Source organism: Dryobates pubescens, chromosome 1 (assembly GCF_014839835.1).
Source record: "Dryobates pubescens isolate bDryPub1 chromosome 1, bDryPub1.pri, whole genome shotgun sequence".
Classification (NCBI taxonomy): Eukaryota; Metazoa; Chordata; class Aves; order Piciformes; family Picidae; genus Dryobates; species Dryobates pubescens.
The window spans coordinates 57877186-57899914 of NC_071612.1; the positions used below are offsets into that span (position 1 = coordinate 57877186).

Consider the following 22729-nt stretch of genomic DNA (forward strand, 5'->3'; position numbering starts at 1 on the left):
GATATGCCATTGCAGCAAAGAAGGCTATCCAGCATGTCAGGCTCTACTGGAGAGCTCATATAAAATTACTTAAAAGATGCACACATTGTGATTCTAATTTAGTCTGAACTTAGATCAACATCTAAGAAGATGAAGAAAACAGCAACTTTGCTGCAAAACCCAAAAATTCTGCTTCTTTTCTCCTCTCTGTCTCATTGTCAGACCAAAACGCTTCATCTTGTCAATTCAAGCTAACTAAAAAGATGTGCATAAGCATTTTGTGTGACTTTCAATTAAGTATTTTTTTCAGGTTTCACCTTCCCCTGCCACATATGTGCAAATTTCCTCTGGCAGTAAGCCACAGACCAGTTGAGGTGGAAAACAGTTGTAGGGAAAAAAGGGCCAGTCAGAAACTACTTCATAAAAGGACACATCTTACAATACATTGCAATACTCCCTTTAGTAGCCAAGTGGTTCATGAACATTGCACTTTATGCAATATCACAAATGCATAAAATATGTTTTGCATATGATTGCAAAAACAGCAGCACTCTGGAGCCAAGGACTTGGCTCAGTATCATAATAATGGGTCTACTTCAGTCTAGTGGGTTTTAATAAGACTTTACTAAGACTGGTATGAAGCCAAATTACATAATGTCCCAAAATATGAAACAAAGCTTTTATAGAGAAAATAAAAGCTTATTTAAATATAACCACGTTAAAAAAAAACCAACACAACAAACAACAAACCACCACCAATGTTATCTAAACAAAGTTATTAGGCATATGTAACTTAAAAAAATCAAATTAGGGAAAAGAAGTCAAACCTATTCCTAGGCAACATTTCTGAAAATGAAAGTACGACGCCAGCACTGGGAAACAGGCTAACACCGTAATTATCTCTTTTGGCACAGATATGACTATGGGCTGACTATCTCCCAATTTCTCTCAAAGGACTAAAATTATTCAGTCACCTTACAGGTTGACTTTCAGACTGAGCTATGTTGGATTATCCAGAAACAACTTGGACCAATAAAATAATTTTTTTCTACATGTGAAAACCAACTTCAAGTAGAAGTCCTAATGGTAAAGAGCCAAATAACTTACACCCTCAACCCCTTCCAGTTCAGGAGTCTTGGGGAAAACAAAGACTTGAAAGCACTTCCAAGGCTCCTTCTAGCACAGATCATTCTCAGTACAACTTTCTCTCTCACTCCTCCGATTAAATCAGCGTTTCATTTGTTGGATAATGCAGAATATCACACCTGCGTAAAGCTGTATAACCTTTGCAGTATTAGTGTTATGCTACTTGGAGGATTAGTCATTGCATGAATAGCATTTTTTTCCCCTTTATTAGGATTAACTATTTAGATCCACATATCCAACACAGATCATCTTAGTGTACTCCAACAACACAATACAATATTACAAATAACTACTTAAACTGAGTCTAAACCAATGCTGACAGCCTATCAGAGCATGTGGTGATGAATACAGAAGAATCAGAACAGTTTTCTTTACATACATTACATTGTCTCATTCTGCCTGCCTCCAGACTTTTTAAGCAGTTTTGATAAAGGCTTTAAAAAAAATAATTAGTAGCTTTAGATGCCACATGACAAGATGAAGTGAGGAGGGACATTTTATACCTTGGATTTCTCAGAAGTCTACTTTAGCTACAGAAGCCGGTAAAAAGTTTCAAGTAACTTTAAGATGAAAGGCATTAGCACCTTTTTAGAAAAGGATAATCACACTCTTCCAGAGACTTAATGAGACTTAATTCACAGAAGCTTTTGACTTGGTCTGCTGTTAATTGAATCAAAGTCGATGATGATCTTGTTACACTTTGGCTTGAATTCCCTAAAATAAACAACACAGATATTAGTGAGTGAGTAGTTAAAACATTTTGCTTGCTTTAGCTCCAGCTAAATTTCTGAAGAAACTGGAAAAAAAAAACAACACAAAAAGCCCTGCTTGAATTCACATAGTTTTCATCTCTATGGGAGCCAATTATAGTGCACCACACTGAGAGAAACCTGGACAAGAAAGACTAAGACAAAAAAGACAGGTGGGTGGGTTAGCCTCTGTGTTCTTTGACTAGCGGAGTTCATAAATTACCCAGCAGTCAAAGGGTATTTAACAACTTAACTGCAGGTGATGGCATCATGTTTCCAGGGCTTGGACTTTTGTTCATACTTATTTACATTCCAATCATTGTTTATTTACATATTTACACATACAGGTGCACATACAGGTGCCATATAAATATTTCCATATCCTGTATGTGTTATACACACACACACACACACATATATATGTATGTATATACAAAATATATTTTGATAAGTATTTTGATCCTTTTTTTTTCCTTCCAGGTTCTCAAAGAACACTTTCAAACTTTGTCTCAGTATATTAAAATACTTTTTGGCTAGGGGAATATGTATCATTATGCATCATACTGGGGGAAAAAACAAACTAGTTAATTGGGAATCATTTAAAAATTGTAACATTAGAACTGTAAAATTAATACTGCCACAAAATCTTCCCTTTTATTATGATTACAGCATCTGCTACTGCAATTAGCAAGGAAGGTATTTGGGGACCAAGCATATATTTTCCAGTCTACCAGTAAACAAAGGATTATGCAAATGCTGTGGATTTAGTGCCTAATTAAGCTCTGCAGATCAGTTCAAGAGATTCATTAAGTACCACCTACATCCTTAACAATCAATACAAGAATGAGGAACACTCAACACAGAAAAGCACATGCTGCTGGCCACAGAAACTGAATACTCTGTCCAGAATAGCAATCTGAAACACAAGAAACACTTCTCACCCTGGAAAAGTTACAAGATTTGACTTAGAAGAGAATGATTTATGCTTCTTGGTCAAACAGACTTAGTAGACAGGAAATACACTTGATGTCAAGAAAAAAACTCAAACTATCAAAATCAGGTAACCACAGAATCACAAAGTCATGTAACCATGAACAATCTATTTTGAAACTGCGATGAGGACAAAGAGTCCCTAAGAACAAAGAGCTGTGATTAGTCCCTAAGTTAACAATTGTTGGCATAAACTGGTGGCTATTGCAGTTAGAAGGTTTGGTTAGGAACGGTAAGAGAATGCATGAATGATCATGAGCATACAGATAAATGATGAAACCAAATGTAACATTTAGTTGCCTTAAGCTGATTATAATATCATTATAATAAGAAAAAAACTACACCTCCTAGCTAGAAAAGTCCCCTACTCCTAAAGCCCCCCCCATGTGCTTGGAGCATAGTTAGTGAATTTAGAAATAGTTGCACCTTTAAGATGAAGTAAGAAATAAGCTAACCAATATCTAGGTAGTAGGTATTAACTTCAGGCACAGCTAATGCTGCGCATTTCAAGCAGTGTGCTGGCCTTGTGGAATTACCATCTAGCACCCTATTCTGTGCAGAACTGGAATAAAACAAGTATCAGAACTCTGTATGTTGATTTGGTTTTGCACACTGGATAAAGAACCCCGATTTGGAACAACACACTGAACAACACAGAATCTCAAAAACTGCTGTATTTTCTAATGTATCTTAGCCCAGTAGGCAACTTTTATCCATATCAGAACTGTTATGTTTGCAAATTTTTCAGTCTTTATATTAGTACTGTAAATTTTTTTAGACTTGCAAAGCCTCCTGGACTGCCTAACTAGCCTCCCCCACACCGTGTTACTGCTATCGATCAGACTGTTGAACAGATTGTCTTTAGGTATCTGCCTTCGTGTCTTTAAAAAACCCACTCTTTAAACATTTTTCAGATTCTCATTACTTTAAGGCAAATATTCCAAGTTTTATCCTTTTCTCACAAAAAAGCGGTTATAGGAACCGCAAATTGATTATGGGTGGCTCATCTGACACCTTCCCAAATGGGCTGCAAAAATACCCAAACCCTGAAGTTTCAGTAAGGATTAGGTAATCCATGAAAAAAGTCAACTGGTCATTTCAGTCCAACTCGTATGGTCACAGGATAATTCAGATTGTAAGGGACTTCAGAAGATTAACTACTCTAACATCCACTCAAAGCTGGGTCAGTGATGACTCCCATGTGCAATGTAACGACCATCAAATATGCAATTTCACTTGCAATCCAGGAGTGAAATGAGTATCCCAAATGGACCATTTTCTCATACAAATATTATGAAATTGAAATTTACCATACATAAGGCAAAAAAAACCCGGTGCAACAGTCTGTATCTTTTGTTGGCATACAGAGAAAGCCATCTACAAACACTATCACAGAATTTACACAAGGCAAGGAAGAAAACTTTTGCCCTAAAGCTGGTCTCTCACACATAATTGTCTGTCTTTCACAAATAGGGTTAACCCAAAATTGTCTTACCTGTATATAATACCTGCTAAATCAAACATTCGCCGTGCAGCTGTCATCTCCACAGTGTCATGATACTTGTCAGACATAAAGATAACTTCCTTTATGCCTATATAGGAAAAAAAAAATAGAAGTAATGTCTGATGCAAAAAATTAGGAAGGGCAGCGCTCACCCACATGCTCTAGAACTCCTCGGCACACCTGTGCTTGCCACACCAGAGTACAGACTGTACTTGAGAATCAGGCTATGGAATGTAGAACTGTTTCGGAAGGCAGTTCATTCAAAAACAGTGGAGAAAATCTTTCTCTCCACTTCCACCTCAGAAAAACAGAACCAAAATCTCACAGGCAGAACTGCAACTTACACAGACTAGAAATGAAACATTTTTGCAAATGCAACTGAAAACTTCTCTTTCTACCTCTCTAATATAGATAAAATTCTCCACAAAGAAATGCCAAATCCTATTCCCCTTCCAAAAACCCATAGCTGTTAAAGACTGCTTTTAAAATTTTGTTGTTTTATAAGCAACTCTCAGTTCCAAGTTCAAATCCTCATAAAGGCAAGCTGTCTCAAATTGCTGAATGATCTATGCCTGAGTTACTTAGGTGGGGAAGAAGCATAGAGGCTAACCCAAGAGAATACACAAGCTTTTCAGAGCCTATCAACATCTCACTGTATTTACCAGATAACTTGAGTATCAATACATTGCAATTTAGTGCTGTTCTAAGTGCATAAAGGAAAAAGATGAGTGACTACACTGAGCAGAAGCATCCCATCTACCTGGAAGAACATCAGATTTTGATTCTATAAATAGAAGAAATGTAGCGCACATATAGAATACCGTCATCTTTCCTCCTTCACTTCTCTTCGTTTCAAACCTTATTGATCAAAATAAAGCAGCATACTCTTTGCTACTTTCTTTCTAGACTCCTGTGGCCATCAGTGGTGAGAGAAACTCCCCAGAACAGCAATCCATGCTAGAACTGCAAGACTTTACTCAATATATGCTACCTTAAGCAGAGATTTTTATGTTACCGAAGCCTACTGCAGATACTGCCTAATCTGAGAAAAAGGAGACACATTTAGGCCAGCATGCTTGCTGCAGTGGCACAGATTTATAACAGTTGTAATGAAAGACATAATTAAAGTAGGATCATAGAAGTCTTATGACATTTATGAGCAAAGATATTTTAAAATCTTCAAATATCTACCATGCATCACATTCAAATTAAAATTTCATGTATATACTCCCAACAGACCTTTTGTCATGCAGAAGTTTATTTCTTTCTGCCCTACTCTATTCAATGTGTCAGAGCACAGTAAAATTGACAGTAATTATATGCAAAGCCTGTGTTGTTCTTTGGCAGCTCCTGGTCTAAGAAGTTACAAACCTAAATTAGAACCACAGTTAGAATCACAGAAGATGCAATTAGCACTGGAAAATTTTGGCACCATTCACATGCAAAAAAACCCCACAAGTAGCATCTTATGAAGTTGACAGTGCAATTAATTTAGATCTAACAGCAGCAACTTAACATCAAATGTATCCATAAGATACCAACAAGCAGGCAGCACTGCAACCCTGACAAATCAAGCTGGCATTACTCCTTACCTGCCTGGATGATGAGCTTTGCACATTCATTACAGGGAAATAAGGCAACATACATGCTGCAGCCCTTCACATCAGCTGAGTTTTTGTTCATGATGGCATTCAGTTCAGCATGGCACACTGATTTAAAAAAAAAAGAAGAAGAAGAAACCATTCATAATATCATTCATTAAAATCCATCAAACTAAAATAAGCATTACAATATAACTGCTCACAATCCTTTCAAAGGCAAATGGCTTGCACAGCGTGTCATAAAGGGCAGAGGAAGAAATAAAAGCAGAAATACCAAGATCAATGAAGGTCAATTGTTCTGACCAGGCTGCCGATTAGCAATGATATCATTAAGCACATTAGCATTGCCATTTGCTAACACCTATTGCAGGCAAGGAAGATGCAGGCTGTGGGCCAAGTACTTGCAACCACCCTAAGTGAAGCCATGTCTCACAGCTTCACAACTCTCTGGAGTATCTAATTGCTGGCATAAACCATCTCATTTATGTGTCTACATGCACAGATAGCAACAGTCTTATGGTTGTAAGAGCGCCCTGTACACTCTTAAAGGCAGGAGAACTGCAAAGTAAAACTGAGCAGCTCTGTCCTCTGGGTCTCAGAACGGTTCAGTACTACAGCATGATTCTCTCACCCCCAGAATATACAAGACACACTCAACCATGAAAACACCCCAGCTTTAATATTAAAGTGAGCTTACTGCTCATATAAATGTGCCAGACTTCCCAATTAGGAAAACAAAGTTCTACATTTCTCCACGGATTTGGGATCAGCTGGGTGGCCTTATTCCACTGTAACCCAATAGCCCTCTCCGGAGAGATCACACCTTAGCATTTAAGTTTTTATGCTGTACCCATCAGCACATTATCTAGTGTGTTACCGACAGAGGTGAGAACAGTGCAGTTTCTGTGTCATCCACCCTGAACCTCTGAAAAAAACATTAGGATCTCTGCAAGAACTTCCTGTTTACTCCTAGGAATGACAGCAAGCTGCATAATTTATGTATCTACCTACTAAGAAACTGCCAGCTGCCCTTGACTTTACTTCATAAACACGTGCTGAAGTGTGGTGTGCATTTGAGCTCATTTTGAGACCTGCAGTAGCAGACAACACTTAAAGAGTTTTTCCACTGCTTGTTTGGAAGAATGGATTAAAAAAAAAACAACAAACAACCACCACCAAACAAACAAACAAAAAAGGGCAATTTTCCTCTCCTTTATGCACATGCAAAAATTCCAACAAGTGAAGTTTCACAGCACAAGTTCATATTCACAGTATACTTGCTACTATAGACTGGCGTCTGTGTGAATGATCTCACCACTTGAAGAACAACTGAGTGCAGTACCTTCAGCACTCAGGAATCCTCACTGAATGGAAATGTCTTCCTTATGTGCTGGATGTCTATATGGAATTTTCCATGTAACAGCTAATGCAATATAAATTTACAGCCTAACTTACAGCACACAAGCTTTCCCATGCTGACAAGTCATGAAGGACCAAACACTAGCAAAAGAAAGCTCAGGACTGACCTCTACAAGCAGTTGCCAGCATGCAGTTCCATGACCATGCAGCCCACATAACTTCTCATAACCAGTAAAGCCAGAAACATTTTATATTATTAGATTAAGAAACTGTGGTAAATAAAAAAAACCAAACAATAAACCAAACCCCAGCATCATCACATTAAGGTTTATGTTACAGTTACTACTGTTTCAATTGCAGCTGAAACGATGATCAGGCCCAGTCAACATGGGTTTATGAAGGGCAGGTCTTGCTTAATCAATCTCATCTCCTTCTATGACAAGGCAACCTGCCTGGTGGATAAGGGAAAAGGCTGTTGATGTCATCTACCTGGACATTAGAAAGGTCCTTGACACAATTTTCCACATTATCCTCCAGAAGAAACTGGCTGATGGTGGCTTGGACAGGCACATGTTTTAAATAGTGAAAAAATGGCCAAACATTGGGGTCCAGAGAGTTTAAATGCAGTTAAATCCAATTTGTGGCTAGGTACAAGTGGTATTCCCCAGGGCTCCACACTGGTGCCAGTTTCGTTTAACATCTCTATCAGTGACTTGGAGGAGGGGATTGTGTGCACCCTCAGTAAGTTTGTAGATGACACCAAGTTGGGGGGCATGTTGATCTGCTGGTGGGTAGGAAGGCTATGTAGAGACATCTGGACAGGCTGGATAGATGGGCTGAGGTAAATAGCCTGAGATTCAACAAGATAAAGTGTTGAGTGCTGCACCTGGGCCACAACAACCCCATGCAATATTACAGGCTTGTGGAAGAGTGGCTGGAGAGCTGCCCAGCAGGGAAGGCTCTGGAGGTGTCAACTGACAGCCAGCTGAGTATGAGCCAGCAGTGTACTCAAGTGGCCAAAAAGGCCAACAGCATCCTGGCCTGTAACAAAACCAGCATGGCCTGCAGGCCTAGGGATGTGATTGTCTGCCTCTACTTGGCACTGGTGAGGCCACACCTCAAGTACTGTGTTCAGTTTTGGGCCTCTCACTACAAGGACATAGAGATGATGGAGTGTATCCAAAGAACAACTAAGCTGGTGAAGGGCTTTGAACACAAGTCCTATGAGGAATGGCTGAGGGAACTAGGGTTGTTTAGTCTGGGGGAGGCCAAGGGGAGACCCCATCACCCTCAAAGGAGGATGAAGTGAGATTCAGGTTAGTCTCTTCTCACATGCAGCAAGGGACAAGATAAGAAAGCGGCCTTGAGTTGTGCCAGAGGAGGTTAAGGTTGGATATTAGGAAAAATTTCTTCACAGAAAGGGTTATCAGGCACTGGAACAGGCTGCCCAGGGAGGCAGCGGAGTCACAGACCCTGGAGGTATATAAAAGACATATGGATGCAGTAATTAGGGATATGCTTTAGTGGTAGTGGCTTCGCAGTAGGAGTGGGATGGCAAGCTTCAGGTGAGCAGTTGGACTTGATCTCAAAGGTCTCTTTCAGCCTCAACAGTTCTGTGGTTCTAAGGTAACTGGGTCACTGTATTTTAAACATACACCATTAATTGTACAAGATATAGAATAGAACGGAATGGAATGGAATAGAATAGAATAGACCAGGTTGGAAGAGACCATAGAGATCATCACGTCCAACCCATCAACTAATTCAACCCACCTAATCATGGCACCAAGCACCCCATCAAGTCTCCCCCTGAACACCTCCAATGGTGGTGACTCCACCACCTCCCCGGGCAGCCCATTCCAATGGGCAATCGCTCTCTCTGCATAGAACTTCGTCCTCACATCCAGCCTAAACCTCCCCTGGCGCAGCTTGAGACTGTGTCTTCTTGTTCTGGTGCTGGCTGCCTGGGAGAAGAGACCAACCTCTGCCTGTCTACAACCTCCCTTAAGGTAGTTGTAGAGAGCAATAAGGTCACCTGTGAGTCTCCTCCTCTCCAGGCTAAGCAACCCCAGCTCCCTCAGCCTCTCCTCACAGGGCTTATATTCCAAACCCCTCACCAACTTTGTTGCCCTTCTCTGGACATGCTCCAGCAAGTCAACCTCCTTCCTGAACTGAGGGGCCCAGAACTGGACACAGTACTCAAGGTGCAGCCTAACCAGTGCAGTGTACAGGGGCAGAATGACCTCCCTGCTCCTGCTGGCCACACTGTTCCTGATGCAGGTCAGGATGCCATTGGCCCTCTTGGCTGCCTGGGCACACTGCAGGCTCATGTTTAGCCTACCATCGACCAGCACCCCCAGGTCCCTCTCTACCTGGCGGCTCTCAGCCACTCTGACCCCAGCCTGTAGCTCTGCATGGGGTTGCTGTGGCGAATGTGCAGAACCTGGCACTTGGATGTGTTCAATCTCATGCCGTTGGATTCTGCCCATCTGTCCAGCCTGTCCAGGTCCCTCTGCAGAGCCTCTCTACCCTCCAGTAGATCAACTCCTGCCCCCAGCTTGGTGTCGTCCACAAATTTACTGATGATGGACTCGATGCCCTCATCCAGATCATCAATAAAGATGTTAAAGAGCATGGGGCCCAGCACTGATCCTTTGGGGCACACCACTAGTGACTGGCTGCCAGCTGGATGTGGCACCATTCACCATACTGCTGAGCTGCACTAATTTTATGTAGTCATCACAATACATGGGGGGTTAAAGAGGACGGAATGAAAAAGAGTGTCATTACTTTTGCACACGGAACTAGGTTATGTCAACAGGACAGAAACATCACTTTTCTTTGAACAACAGACTTAGAAGCTAGGCAGCAGTCTAAAACTTCTACAGACTTTGAATAAACCTCCTCCCAAGCAAAACCAAGTTCAGGCCAAAAGTAAGTTACAAAAGATAATCAGCTGGAGCAAGGGAAAAGAGAAGTTTTGCCTACAGATCACCATAACACAATCTGAAGAACAATTACAACTCTCCAGTATGGAAAGAAGACAGAGAGACAGTAAAAAGTATGAGAAACTAATCATTCCAAGACAAGAAGTACTGGGGTCTCCACCAAACCCAGAAGGCTTTTGTTTCAAGAGTAAAAGAAGGTAGGTTTTCATACACACTGTAACCTAACCAAGTATTTCTTACTGCAGTTATTGCAGAAAGTAATACAGGACTAGATGTTTGCATTGATTCCAGAAGTAATCTCTCTCCTTCTAATACGTCTTCTTACTTTTAAAATTCACTGGTCTGATTAATACAAAACCATTTTGGCTCAGTCACTGGAACCTGGAAGAGTATTCTGGGGAACCATCATTACTCATCTTTTGTTTTATACATTTCCCTAGACATCTGATACTGGCCCCTCGTTTTTCTTACAGACCTTCCCAACTTTGTACAGAGCACTAGTAATAGACAGCAAAAAAATTCAGAAGCCCAAAATGCCTCTTGTTAATAACTAAGTAATTCACATTTGAGGTGTTACAAAGTTTTCTAACCTGTTAAGCACTTCTACTAATAGTTACATACTGTTCTCGCTCAGACAATGTTAACTTAAAATAACCTTTCACAGGTGCACAGTATTTAGAACTGTGAAAACTGTATTTAAGTAGACTAGTAAAACTAACAATTTTTACAACACCCTGGGGGAGGGAGGATAGAGTTTGGGGTTTTAAAAAATAAGTAATATTCACATGTAGCCAACACAATACTGAGTCTGCAACACTGGTTTCCATTCTGGAAAAGTGGCTTGAAAAGTATTCTCGAAAGGCTTCATTAGCTGAAGAAATAACCATGCAAAGTTAGTGTGTGCCCTGACATTCTCACCACCTGCTACTATATTCAAGAGAAGTGGGGGGAAAAAAAGCAGAGAAATGACTGCTTCATTAATGGCAGTATTAATTGCTAGTTTTTCTCTTCTCATTGCATACTGCTTTGTGTTGCATTCATCCCTAAGTCTACCTGTAAATAATACTGCCACTTACCTTATTAATGGTCATTTTGCAGGCTTAACCACTTAATATGAAGATGATCTTAGCAGGCTGCACAGTCAGAAGTACTCTTCCCACCCACTACAAGTGTTCTGCCTGCCTTTCAAGTGGTCAGACTTTGTAAGAACCACAGGACTAGTCAAAGTGTTTCTTAGTACAGTTTCAAGGCTTACATGCCTGACAAAGAGTTTGAAGTAGGGACTATGGCAACATGACACCTTTTAAGAATCAAAGGAGAAGCTGGGAGGAATGACCTTTCTATGTGATTGAGCCAACAAGGAAATTTGAGGAATTAAGTACTAAACACGGTGTTACATCTGAAAAGAATTAATTTCAGTGCATATAGATTGCCACACAGCAAGTTTTGACCTATTTATTAATGTAAAGTTTTGATACTGCCATGTTAACCAACCTGACAGTTATGAGTTCCCAATACAAATATATGGCAATAGCATGGCATTCATCAGCATAATGCTGGTACAGAGATGGATACAGGGACTTCTGCCATTTGGCCCACTTCGTCTCAATCTTTTGGTAAAAGCTTCACTTCTTCACATTCATCCCTGTCCACCCCATTTTTGTTCAAACTCCATCTACCAGATAATCCTTTACTTGCTGGACCCCTGATGCTGGACACACCAAGGATCACAGAAGGGTCTGAAATATTATTTAAAAGAATGGGGTCTAGAGTGGCAACCACTGAAGACAGTGGTGGATGGATGTGGAATTTGTAGAATGCCAATAATCTTTCGTCAACCTTTGGGAAAACGTAGGGATGGTTGCTGGTCAATGCATTAGGGGGATGGCAAGACACTGATGCTGGGATGTCACTGTCATCAGCCATTCCTGCTGCTCACTTCCTTGCTTTGCATGCTGGAGGAAGAGCAGTTGCTGTGGTTAGAGCAGAGAGGCAAAAATAACACCACCAGTGTTCAGTGGAAAGTAGAAGTGTTCATTCAGACTGCAGTCTGAAAAAGGGAGCAGCACCAGCATTACTGTTTTCTTCTGTAAAAAAGGAGAACTGGGAAGTGAAGATGAGAAGTACAGTTATGAAAATCACAAAATCTGCTGGAGTTAGACCAGAGCTGTTTGCAAAACCTGAGAAACACTAATCCACACCATTTCTCAGTTTGTCCCAACCTGTTCCGAGTTTGTTCTACTGTCAGCAGAACAAAGCTGTCTTTCAGCAGGCAAGCAGAACGAGAGAAACTATTCTTGGTCTTTTCAAATCTCTAAGCTTTCTAGAGACTTGATGTATGACATCAGCATTTGACTGAAATCCATGCAGGACAGGAGTCAGTGGCTGCAGGTGGAGACCGTCTCCTACAGATCCTCTTTCCAGCTGAATCCTCAGCTTTGCAATGGCAATTGGAGAGAGAGCATCACACCTCTTCATAGTGCCTTCTTAAGTTTTGTGCTGTCAAAATAACAGCTTCTACAAAAGTAACATTTGCCTGAGTATCTTTGAATGATCATCTCTCTAAAAAACTGACTAAAAGCTCATAATCCTAACATGAGGAAATGTTGATAACAGTTTGTTTCATTTTACACAGCAGGTACTGTTCAATTAGAGCATACTTTTTGCCACAACACATTTTATTGTATCTGAACATGTATAAATATTTGTAAGCATATTTACTCAGTATTTTCTCTATTGCTCAGAGGTTTCTGAATTTGTCAGTCATTTTAAACTCTCTTAATTAGAGACTAGCTGTCAAATGGATGTTCTTAGATTACAGTGGAGACAGAGGGCATAACAGGAGCACAGCAACTAGCATTAGTGGGAAGACTTGCATTAATAGGAGAAAAATGCAGTATTTTTAATGATTGGTGAGAGGAAATTGAGCATCATCAAATTCTTGGATTCATCGGAGGGCATTCACTTCTGACTCAAAAGACAGAATGTTTTCTAATTATTAAGAAGTTCCTGCACATGGTACTGAGCACAATGCTTCAGGAGGAGCTTTTAATAATGTCTTAGTAAAGCAGGTAATCAATACCAAAAATGGCACTTTGCAAAACACTTAGTGCCTTCTGACATAACAGGGCTATACTACTGAACTGTTCAAGTACACACTACAACTAGAAGGAAAAGGTTTAGCCTGCTTTAAGACTCTTACAAGGAATGTGTAGTATCTATACGAGCAAACCACCACTATTCCTGCAATATCCAAATGCCTTGCAAACAGCTGCATCTTCTAAAGTAAAGTGAGCATTACCTACCATACTTGGATGCTTTCTTTCAGCAGCAGCTAATGTTACACTTGGATATGGGCAAATACAATTTTTTGCCATCAAGCATAATCCTCTCCCTAACACTGAGATGAGCAGATGCATGCTTGGGTGTGCAGGTTAGATATGCAAGCACATCGCAGCAGACCTGGATAACTAAGACACTCAAGCCACAGTAAAATTTAAGAGTGATGGGACTTGTTTAGCCTTACAACAGAAGTTCAAAAAGTTAGTGTTATCAGTAAGTGAACAGGAGAAGTGGGGTAAGGAGGAAGGGTTAATCACAGTGGCTGAAAAAAGGCCAGAAAGAACAATGCTGACACACTCAAGAACGTACAAAATAGCCACAATTAAATGAAACAGTGAACCTGATCAATGTTGTAGGGTCAATGTATCCAGCTGTTCTGCTGAAGCTCAATAAATTTATTACAGGATTATCTAACACACTTCTGCAAAGATAGCCTCTGGGTCCAATCTCCTGCTACATCTATACTGCTAAACACAGACAGGGGCAGGGACTGATCCTTGGCCCTAAGGCTAACTGCCACAGACTGGCTCATGTTCATCTTACTCAGAGCTCCACCAGCACTACATAGCACTTGGCCCTGGGTTTCCTCAGGGCTCCACATCTCAAGAGTCCCCTGGCACCACATAACTTGTTTTGTATGTCTCAGTTCAAAGTGCATAAAGAAATAAGATGACTTTTTTGCAGCCCACTGGCAGGGTATTTCTACAGAATGAAACAGAGTATGCCTTGTGTATCCCAGTATTGCTCGAGGGAGGCTGGTTAAGTATGCCATCTCAGTAGTCTTTGCACTATAGGCCTACACAGGATGACAGTTTTCTTGCAGCCTTTTTCCACCCTGACCTCCAAAGCAGCCTTTGAGTGAGCCGTGGGCAGAGCAATACTCAGGCTTTGTTCTGGAGAAAGCTAGTTAGAGTGGTCCAAAAGAGATGGGATGTGAGCCATGTTTATGCCTAACCTGCCACAGCACACAAAACCAGGTCAGCATTCAGATCCACCCCCAGCCCTTTTCTGTAGTACTGCAGATGCATGAAGTAGCTACGAGAGAGACCTAGTGTGGTGGTACATGCACAATTTCCATCAGCTTTACATAATAAGCAGTGTTGCAGCTCTAGCGAAGAAGGTGTCAGCGTTCTTACTGTAAGCTAGCGGTGCACACAGCAAGACCGAGCCATCTCTGAACAAGGCAGTCAGGAGGAAGCAAGGATAAGAAGTTCAATTTACACAAATTCTGTGTTGATTAGCAAAAGTGGAAAGGAAAACATGACAGTTCAATGAGATTTTAACAGCCATTCTATGTGTGTCTGCATCTACCAGATTTTTTTTAAGCAGATGATTTTTTTTTATACATACACAATTGTCTGGTCTGTCAACTGTACTATCAAAAGTAATAAGAAACTGCTAGAGTTTAAATGATCTGTGAATTACAAACTAGGCTGTTTATTCATCACAGCAGTCATTTTATGTTACAAAGTTGTGATTTTTTTTTTAATGAGGTGAAGACTAGGATTCCTGCGGGGGAAGTGGTTAGACCAACTCCTGTAAATGAACTCATCTCCCCAAGTTGTTAGATTTGGCTAGTGTATTTTTTAAAACATCATGTGTTACAGATTTTTACTTTATTCTGCATTTTTTTGAGTCAAAGTGAAAAAACAACAACAAACAACAACAACAAAATCCCCCATAAAATTAGGTTGTCTTGTATAAAGATTCCTTACACATTCATACAGCATTTTTAGTTTCAACTGGTCAGCTTTCAGCTTACATTTGAGTGCCTGAAACATGCTCAGGTTCCAGAGACCACCCACTGATCTTAGTTCAGAACTGAGACCTTACAGCAGCATAAAGATTCAATGAAAATCGATATTCTGTTTTCAGTACTTTACATTTAATCAATGGGCTAACACTTGTTTCCTCACCCTATAAATAAAGAGCAGTCATACCAAGTTGCATGATTATGGTACCATCAATATATGTAAAACAAGGGCTTCTGTGCTTTAGAACAGACTTAAAATTTGGCAGGAGCTGGCCCTAGTATGGGTAGTACATCTCTTATGAAAAATAATATGAAACTGTCTCAAGCTTAAGAGCTAATGTGAGAGGTTTAATAATAAATTGATGCAGTGAACAAGGACAAAGTACTGGGGTTTTAAAAACTTAAATATGAAACTGATGAATTATGTGCAGAGCCACTGCACATCATCTTTCACTTCAACACTATGGGAAACCAGAAAATGTAATGCCAGGGTTTTTTTGAGAGCTCTGGGTGAACACAGGGAATGACAAAACTCACCCAAGTCTAATTTTTGTATCAGACCAAGTGTTTGAAGTTACAAGTGAAAAACAGTGTTAGGAGGCAGGGATAGATACTGTAAAACAGTGAATGTCTCTCTGCAAAAGCTAAACTGTCATGCCCATTTCCTCCCAACCACACCATGCTGATGGAAAAATTTCTCAGGGCTCTTGCTCAGTTTTGTGATTCTTTCTTCTGCAATCCCTGCAGCACTGGATGAAGGAGCTCCTAATAACCATTTTTCCTATGCTCATAGCTTCTGCTGCATTGGTCTCATCCCACAAAAGTGCAGCAGGAGCTGGTGTAGAAGAAAGATGAAGGAGGGAAATTAAAGAGAGCATACACTCTCTGCATCCTTATCAGTCCTAATCACAGCCCCTCCCCAACACAGAATCATAGAACAGTCCAGGCTGGAAGGGGCCTCCAAAGGTCATCTAGTCTGACCTCCCCGCAGTCAAAGACATCAGCTATTGCAGGCCACAAGGCCAAGTACTTCTGCACCCAGCAGAGAGATTCACAAAGCACCCACCCCTCAAAGCAGGCCTGCAAAAGACCAAACTACAGTGCCTGCTGCAAAGGCAAAGATAGGATCCAAAGCAACACCCAGACACATTTACCATGAAACCATCTGTGGTCTTCATTGCTTTGCCCATTTAGTAAATGTGAATTAAATTAGAGGCTGAAATAGACAGTGACAGTCATCTCACCATAGCAATACACACAGTAATGCAAAAACGACATCACAAAATGCAAACACACAATTCAAGACAAAATTCATCTCCTTCATAATACACACTGCCTATGCCATCAACGCCTGAACACTGAAATTTCCCACTACTGCAATTTACAATTTTAATACCTATATTTTAGACCCAGTTGTTTTGCATATACATGCCCTGTAACTTCTGTGGAGATGAACATACAGAAGCAGCAATCACCTGCACAAATTGCAACAGTGTGCTAATGAGATGCATTATATTTACAAGTTTTCACTACGTGATCCAAAACAGCTAATCATTTATGAACATACTTCAGTCCTTCATATAGACTGTTTTCATTTGGCTTCAGAGCTGTGATTTTTATCCATAGCCGCACACTAACAAAATCAGGCGAGTGAGAGAAAAACTGATTGATAGTTTACCAGCTGAATTTTCATACATACAGACATGACAAGTCTGACCTGTCAGCCACAAGAAGCCTTACCATAAGGATATTTTGTGTCTAGTCTATGTGCTGCCGTTCTTGTCCAGGGTAGTACATCATCACTGCAGCCATTAGGCATCCCATTATATCCAATTCCAACAATCTTGTTTTCTGAATTTACAATGCAAGCACCAACCTAAATAAAACCAGATGCAAATAAAAACCACAATGCAAAACAATGTATCAACAAGGTAAGACATGAAAAGTGAGTCCTATAATTTTTTTTAAGAGACAGAAGCTTCACTAGGTCACACTATCTAGTAAGCAAGGCTACAATTGTACTTACCTGGTGGAGCTTTAAAATAAATTAAGAGTAGATGCTACCCCTCTGGTCATGTACTCCCCATTCCAGTCTCCCAGCACTGTTCCTTGTCCAACTAAGAAGTGAACCCAGCTCAGGGAGCAGAACCGGCACTGAATTAAATCTACTAATCATAATTTTTCTGTGAGTTAAACTCCCCAAAAGAGCTTTTCCAGCAGCAGCAAAAAAGAACAGAAATGCAGTATTGTTGACCTAGGCAGAGACAGGCTCACAAACCATTGTGGCTTGTTCACTCAACTGTGCACCAAAACATTAGACCTTTCAACTCCCATCCTCTATCACTTCAAGTCTACACCGAGACCCCTCTTAAAGAATGAAGTTTCTCATTTTTTAAGTTTTCTGCCCATATTTTGGATATACTGAAATAACAATACTACTGATTTCAAGTCACATCATGTGTTTATCAAACAGTTCTTGAGTAACAAAAAAATTAGCTCTAAGTGAGTAACTTTCAAAGAACCAAGAGCCATGATGTACAGCAGCCAGCAAGTAACTGGACAGTTAACGTGCTCTTTACTCCATGTTCTTTTTCCTGGGATTTGCTTCCTGAATTTTGTTACACAAAGGAAGACTAACAGAATGAGTAAATTTTGCAAAGCAGTGAAGACCACATGTTGCAGGACATCTATCAATGAATTGCCTCACACCGGTATTCAACAGAGGCATGTAAAAGAGGACACAGACAAGCAGAGAGTGAACCTAAGCAAGGAACTAAACTAGAGGAAACTCCAGTCGACACAAGAGCAAACAAAAGGGAATTTTTATACTCCTACAGGTGAGGAAAAGGAACTTGTAAAATGCTGTGTCTTAAAAAATTACAGTCTAAAACTTACATTAGTTTTACCCTTCCCTAACAGTAACTGTATTTACTGCAAAAAAGGAGAGAAAATGTGTGCGCTACTTTAACCTCCAGATGAAAAGAAGATTTAGTAAACTCCAAGCCACAAATGTACACAGAATTATACACGCGAGGTCAGGCCCAGTAAGAGAATTTCTGTAACAAAAGGTGCTGACCATGTTAAAAATTGAATAGCTATATACTGAAATAACTTTTAATAAGAAATCCCTGAAAAAGTGCTACATGTGCATATGAAGTGATGTGCTATATAGATTAGGTTATGTTATTCTCACATGTTGCCCTCTTACCTGCGAACTTGGATCCTTGCTTCTTTGTGCTGACAAAAAAGCTACCGCCATAAAATATTCAGGCCATTCCAAATAATCCTCTCGTTTCGTGCAGGATGCTTCATTGCTGGAACTATAGTTTATGGAAAAAAAGAGTCATTGGCAATCAACACAGAGTTATTACAGACTGGACTATTTTAATGTGCACAAGTTTAAAGGATCAGAATCTGGCTAAGAAGACCACACATTCACTAGTATTTTAATAGTAAAACCATCAGTGTTACGTGCTTTCCAGGAACTTATATATGCAACACTTCCTTTCAGGAAAAGGCATTCAAGTGAGGTTGCAAATTTCAGTTTTAGATAAGAAGGCTGAGCAATTCAGAGCACTGAGCAATTCAAAGACAGAGCAATTTATCCTTTACAGATAACACCTTGTGTATTTCTAAGATTCAGGTATATCATGTACTGCCATTCTTTTCACCCAAACAGCAATCTTTTTTATGATGACTGCGCTTAACTGCAAGCCTCTAATCTAACCCATTTTGTACTTCTGCCTACCACAAGTGCTCAAATAGATTTCCATGTCATAGTTTCCTGTGCAGTCATTTGTTTCTGCCCACACAACTATCACCATGAGCTTGCCTCTCATTACAGCACACATTAGCAAAAATCTGATGCCATTCTGGTAGTCCCCTGCTAAGTTTCTCTTGTATCGTATGGAAACCTTTCAAAAATCTAGAGGAGATTGGTTCAACAATTTTTCCCTTAGCTATAATGTACAGAAGTGTCACAAAACATTCTTTCCCTCCCTGCACAGAGGGATTTCTTTGGCAGGAGGTTGGGTCGGGGGGTGGGGGTGGGGGGGGGGGGGTGCTGCAAAGTGATACACCACTTTCTCTTGCCTGCTTATAGGTGAAAGACTGTTCAGACAGTGCAAGACATAGCAGGGGAATTTCTGTACTTTTCAGCACAGAGGAAAGACAGGATTAAAAAAAAAAAAAAAAATCAAAAAAATCTCACTCTTCCCATTCCCTTCCAACATATTTAAACTTTTCAAATTTCAAGGAAAATATCAACTTCAAAGACACATCCCCAAACTCCCACTTATTATTACTACACTTTAAAACCACAACAATGGATCACCTCAAATACAATAATTAGCCTATCAAAACACAAGGGGCATACACTTCTGCTCCTCTTGTCTGGGTCTACAGATTAAGACAGTGATACCCTTCTAGTAAAGTACAGACATGCAGAAAAATTCATCACAAGTAACTGTGAGCAGCAAGACATCTCCTAGCAACACTAGTACCAGGACTTTCAAAAGACAACTAAATAAACATTAGAAGACAAGTATTTTGTCAATCATTATTTTTATAAGCAAAATCACATTTTAGAAGCTCACAGTTAGCTTGTCATAAAGATGTTTCACTATTTGAATGAAGACAATGCCAGCACATGATAAAACTGTATTTTAGAAACCCACAGGGTGCTGTTTACCAAAGATAAATTGATGCTTTTGAATAGTTCAGATATGGCACGTTACAAGTTAGCAGTTTTGGCTTGTTCTTGGAATGAATGGAGATGATCTTTTAGGTCATAATCTCAATGTGATGCGGGAGAAACATACACTCTTGGTGTAACCAGCACGCCTCTCTTACACTTCAACATTTTAAGTAGTGCCCACAAATCCATTGTTAAAGCAAACACAGAACAAGTATAGGATTGAGAGTGCCTAAACTGGCTTGAATGATGGTAACTAAAGGATTTGGTCTATATCCTACTAAGAAAAAAAAAGCGTTCAGAGAACAAGAAGCTCACAGCAGAAAAGAAATTATACATGCCCTCCCTCACCTCTCCATGCCACATGCAACTTTGACAGGTTAACTGAAAGTGTTTCAGCTAATTTGAGTGATTATTTAAAATATCTCCTGAAAGCAGATTTACAAAATCCAAAACACCATCAGACTTTAAATGATCAGTTTAATACATTCCGGACTATGCGACATTCACGGGGATGTCTCTGGAGAGCCATGCTACACACAACACAGAACTAGATCGAATAAAACATTCTAGGGAAAGGGCTCCAGAATGACAACAGTACTCTGAACTGTGAGATCTCCTTTTGTTACACTATTCCCTAGCAACTCTGTTTATTCAAAACAACAAAAGCTACTATTTACTTTTCTCATAACTACAGAACTGTATGTAAGTGGAGGTCCCCTAGAGTACCAACTTAACAGGGAGAGGAGTACATCTGAAAAATGAGCAGAAGGCTTACATCAAAAAGAACATTAAAAAAACCCTTACTCAATTACTTCTACTTAACATCACTGTGTTTGGCAAGATAATTCCCTCAACTCAGTGCACAGGAATGCAAGAGTGTGAAATGGGTATAAACCATTTAATTTCTGATTGAGCAGAAGCCAAGGCCTTGGCTAGCAGTCAAGCACACAGAGCATAATTAAGTTTATGGATTTGGGGCAGCTGATCATCTTCCTTACCCTTAAGTTCTGGAATTGCATGAATGAATGCTACTCTAGAAAATAGTACAGCTAGCTGCAAAATGAGCAGTTAAGGCTTTCCCTTGTGGTAACTCAAAAGAACTTCTGAATAAAAATAATAGGAACTAAAAGCCATGAAGGTAACACTGCTCAAGAAGAAAAAGGGGAGAAAAAAAAACCTTAAATTCTAGAGTGATTAGTAGCCTGTAGAAAAGTCTGCATAAACAGCATTTCAAAGGAACATAGAGAAAAAGATTCTGCAATTAGAGGACAGTGCCTCCCCTTTCAGTTCTTTTTCGTTCGTCTAGGCTCCAAGTAAGCTGTAACACCATCTGAAATTTCATTCAGGGACTGAAAAAAAAAGAAGAGTCTATCTAAATAAAACATTTAGTTGAGAATCATAGATCAGAATCTTCAAATCTTTTCATATACAACAACAAATCTTTTCATATACAACAATATATTCTTATACAACAATATAGTACATATGGAGAAATGGTGGATATCCCATCTTCCTCTTCATAAGGTTTTTCCTCTGCATTCTTATCTCTGATAATGGCACCTGCATTATAGCAGGTATTTGCCCAGTATCAAATATGGGAGAAGAGACTGACCTCTACCTCACTACAATCAGTAGAGAGCCTCCTCTTCTCCAGACTAAACAATCCCAGTTCCCTCAGCTGCCCTTCATAAGACTTGTGCTCTCAACTTTTCACCAGATTTGTTGCTCTTGTCTGGACAAGCTCAAATACCTTAATGTCCTTCTTGTATTGAGGGGTCCAAAACTGAACGCAGTATTCCAAATGCAGCCTCATCAGCACCGAGAGGCATATCAATTCCCTACTACTGTGGGACAAATTATTTCTGAAACATGTCAGGATGCTTTTGGCCTTGTTTGCCACCTGGGCACACTGCTGGCTCATGTTCCAACAGCTGTCAACCAGCATCCCCAGGTCCTTTTCCAGCAGGCAGCTTTCTTTCCAGGCACTCTTCCCCATGCCTGTAACATTGCATGTGGTGGTTGTGATCCAAGCACACTCAGCCTTGTTAAAACTTCATACAATTGACCCTGGCCCACTAATCCAGTCTGTCCAGATGTCTCTACAGAGCCTTCCTACTGTTTGTGCAGATCAACACTCCCTCCCAGCTTAGTGTCATCTGCAAACTTACTGAGAGTGCACTCAATTCCCTCATCCGTATCACTGATAAAGATATTAAACAGGGCTGGACCCAACACCGAGCCCTGGAGAACACCACTTGTGATGGGCAGCCAGATGGATTTAACTCCATTCACCACCATTCTCCAGGCTTAGCCATCCCAGATAATTTTTACCCAATGAAGAGCACACTTGTCTAAGCCATGAGCCACCAGCTTCTTTAGGAGAATGCTGTGGGAGACAGTATCAAAGGCTTTAGCAAAGTCCAGGTAGACAACATCCACAGCCTTTCCCTCATCCACTGGGTGGGTCACCTGGTCATTTTGGGAGAGGGAGAGAAAAAACAACACTTTTTACAGAAAAATAATACTCCGTGCACTGAAAACAAACTGTATTAGAATATTCCTCAGAGATAACACACCAAACCTATGAATATTAAAACCCTGTAAAAATACCAAGCCCCAGTTGTGCAATATAAGAGTATTTCCCTTCATTGAATGTAGTTTG

General features: G+C 40.2%; 1 protein-coding gene across 1 annotated transcript; it reads right to left on the reverse strand.

Moving 5' to 3' along the window:
• Positions 1 to 1482: 1482 nt before the first annotated feature.
• On the reverse strand, positions 1483 to 18684 carry DCTD (dCMP deaminase). The gene is made up of 5 exons (XM_009896355.2): positions 18580 to 18684; positions 17112 to 17247; positions 5961 to 6077; positions 4360 to 4456; positions 1483 to 1839 (listed from the first exon to the last, which is right to left on the reverse strand). The coding sequence occupies exons 1-5, from the start codon at positions 18628 to 18630 to the stop codon at positions 1761 to 1763; spliced, it is 480 nt and encodes a 159-aa protein (XP_009894657.1). The 5' UTR covers positions 18631 to 18684; the 3' UTR covers positions 1483 to 1760.
• Between the last annotated feature and the right edge of the window lie 4045 nt (positions 18685 to 22729).

Excerpts from the sequence above, each read along its gene's own strand:
- DCTD (XM_009896355.2), bottom strand. The coding sequence starts at position 18,630 with ATGGCGGTAGCTTTTTTGTCAGCACAAAGAAGCAAGGATCCAAGTTCG. Across the intron at positions 17,248-18,579 it reads GCAAGGATCCAAGTTCGCAG|GTTGGTGCTTGCATTGTAAA; the intron begins GTAAGAGGGCAA and ends GGTTTTATTTAG. Across the intron at positions 1,840-4,359 it reads TTAGCAGGTATTATATACAG|GGAATTCAAGCCAAAGTGTA; the intron begins GTAAGACAATTT and ends TGTTTATTTTAG.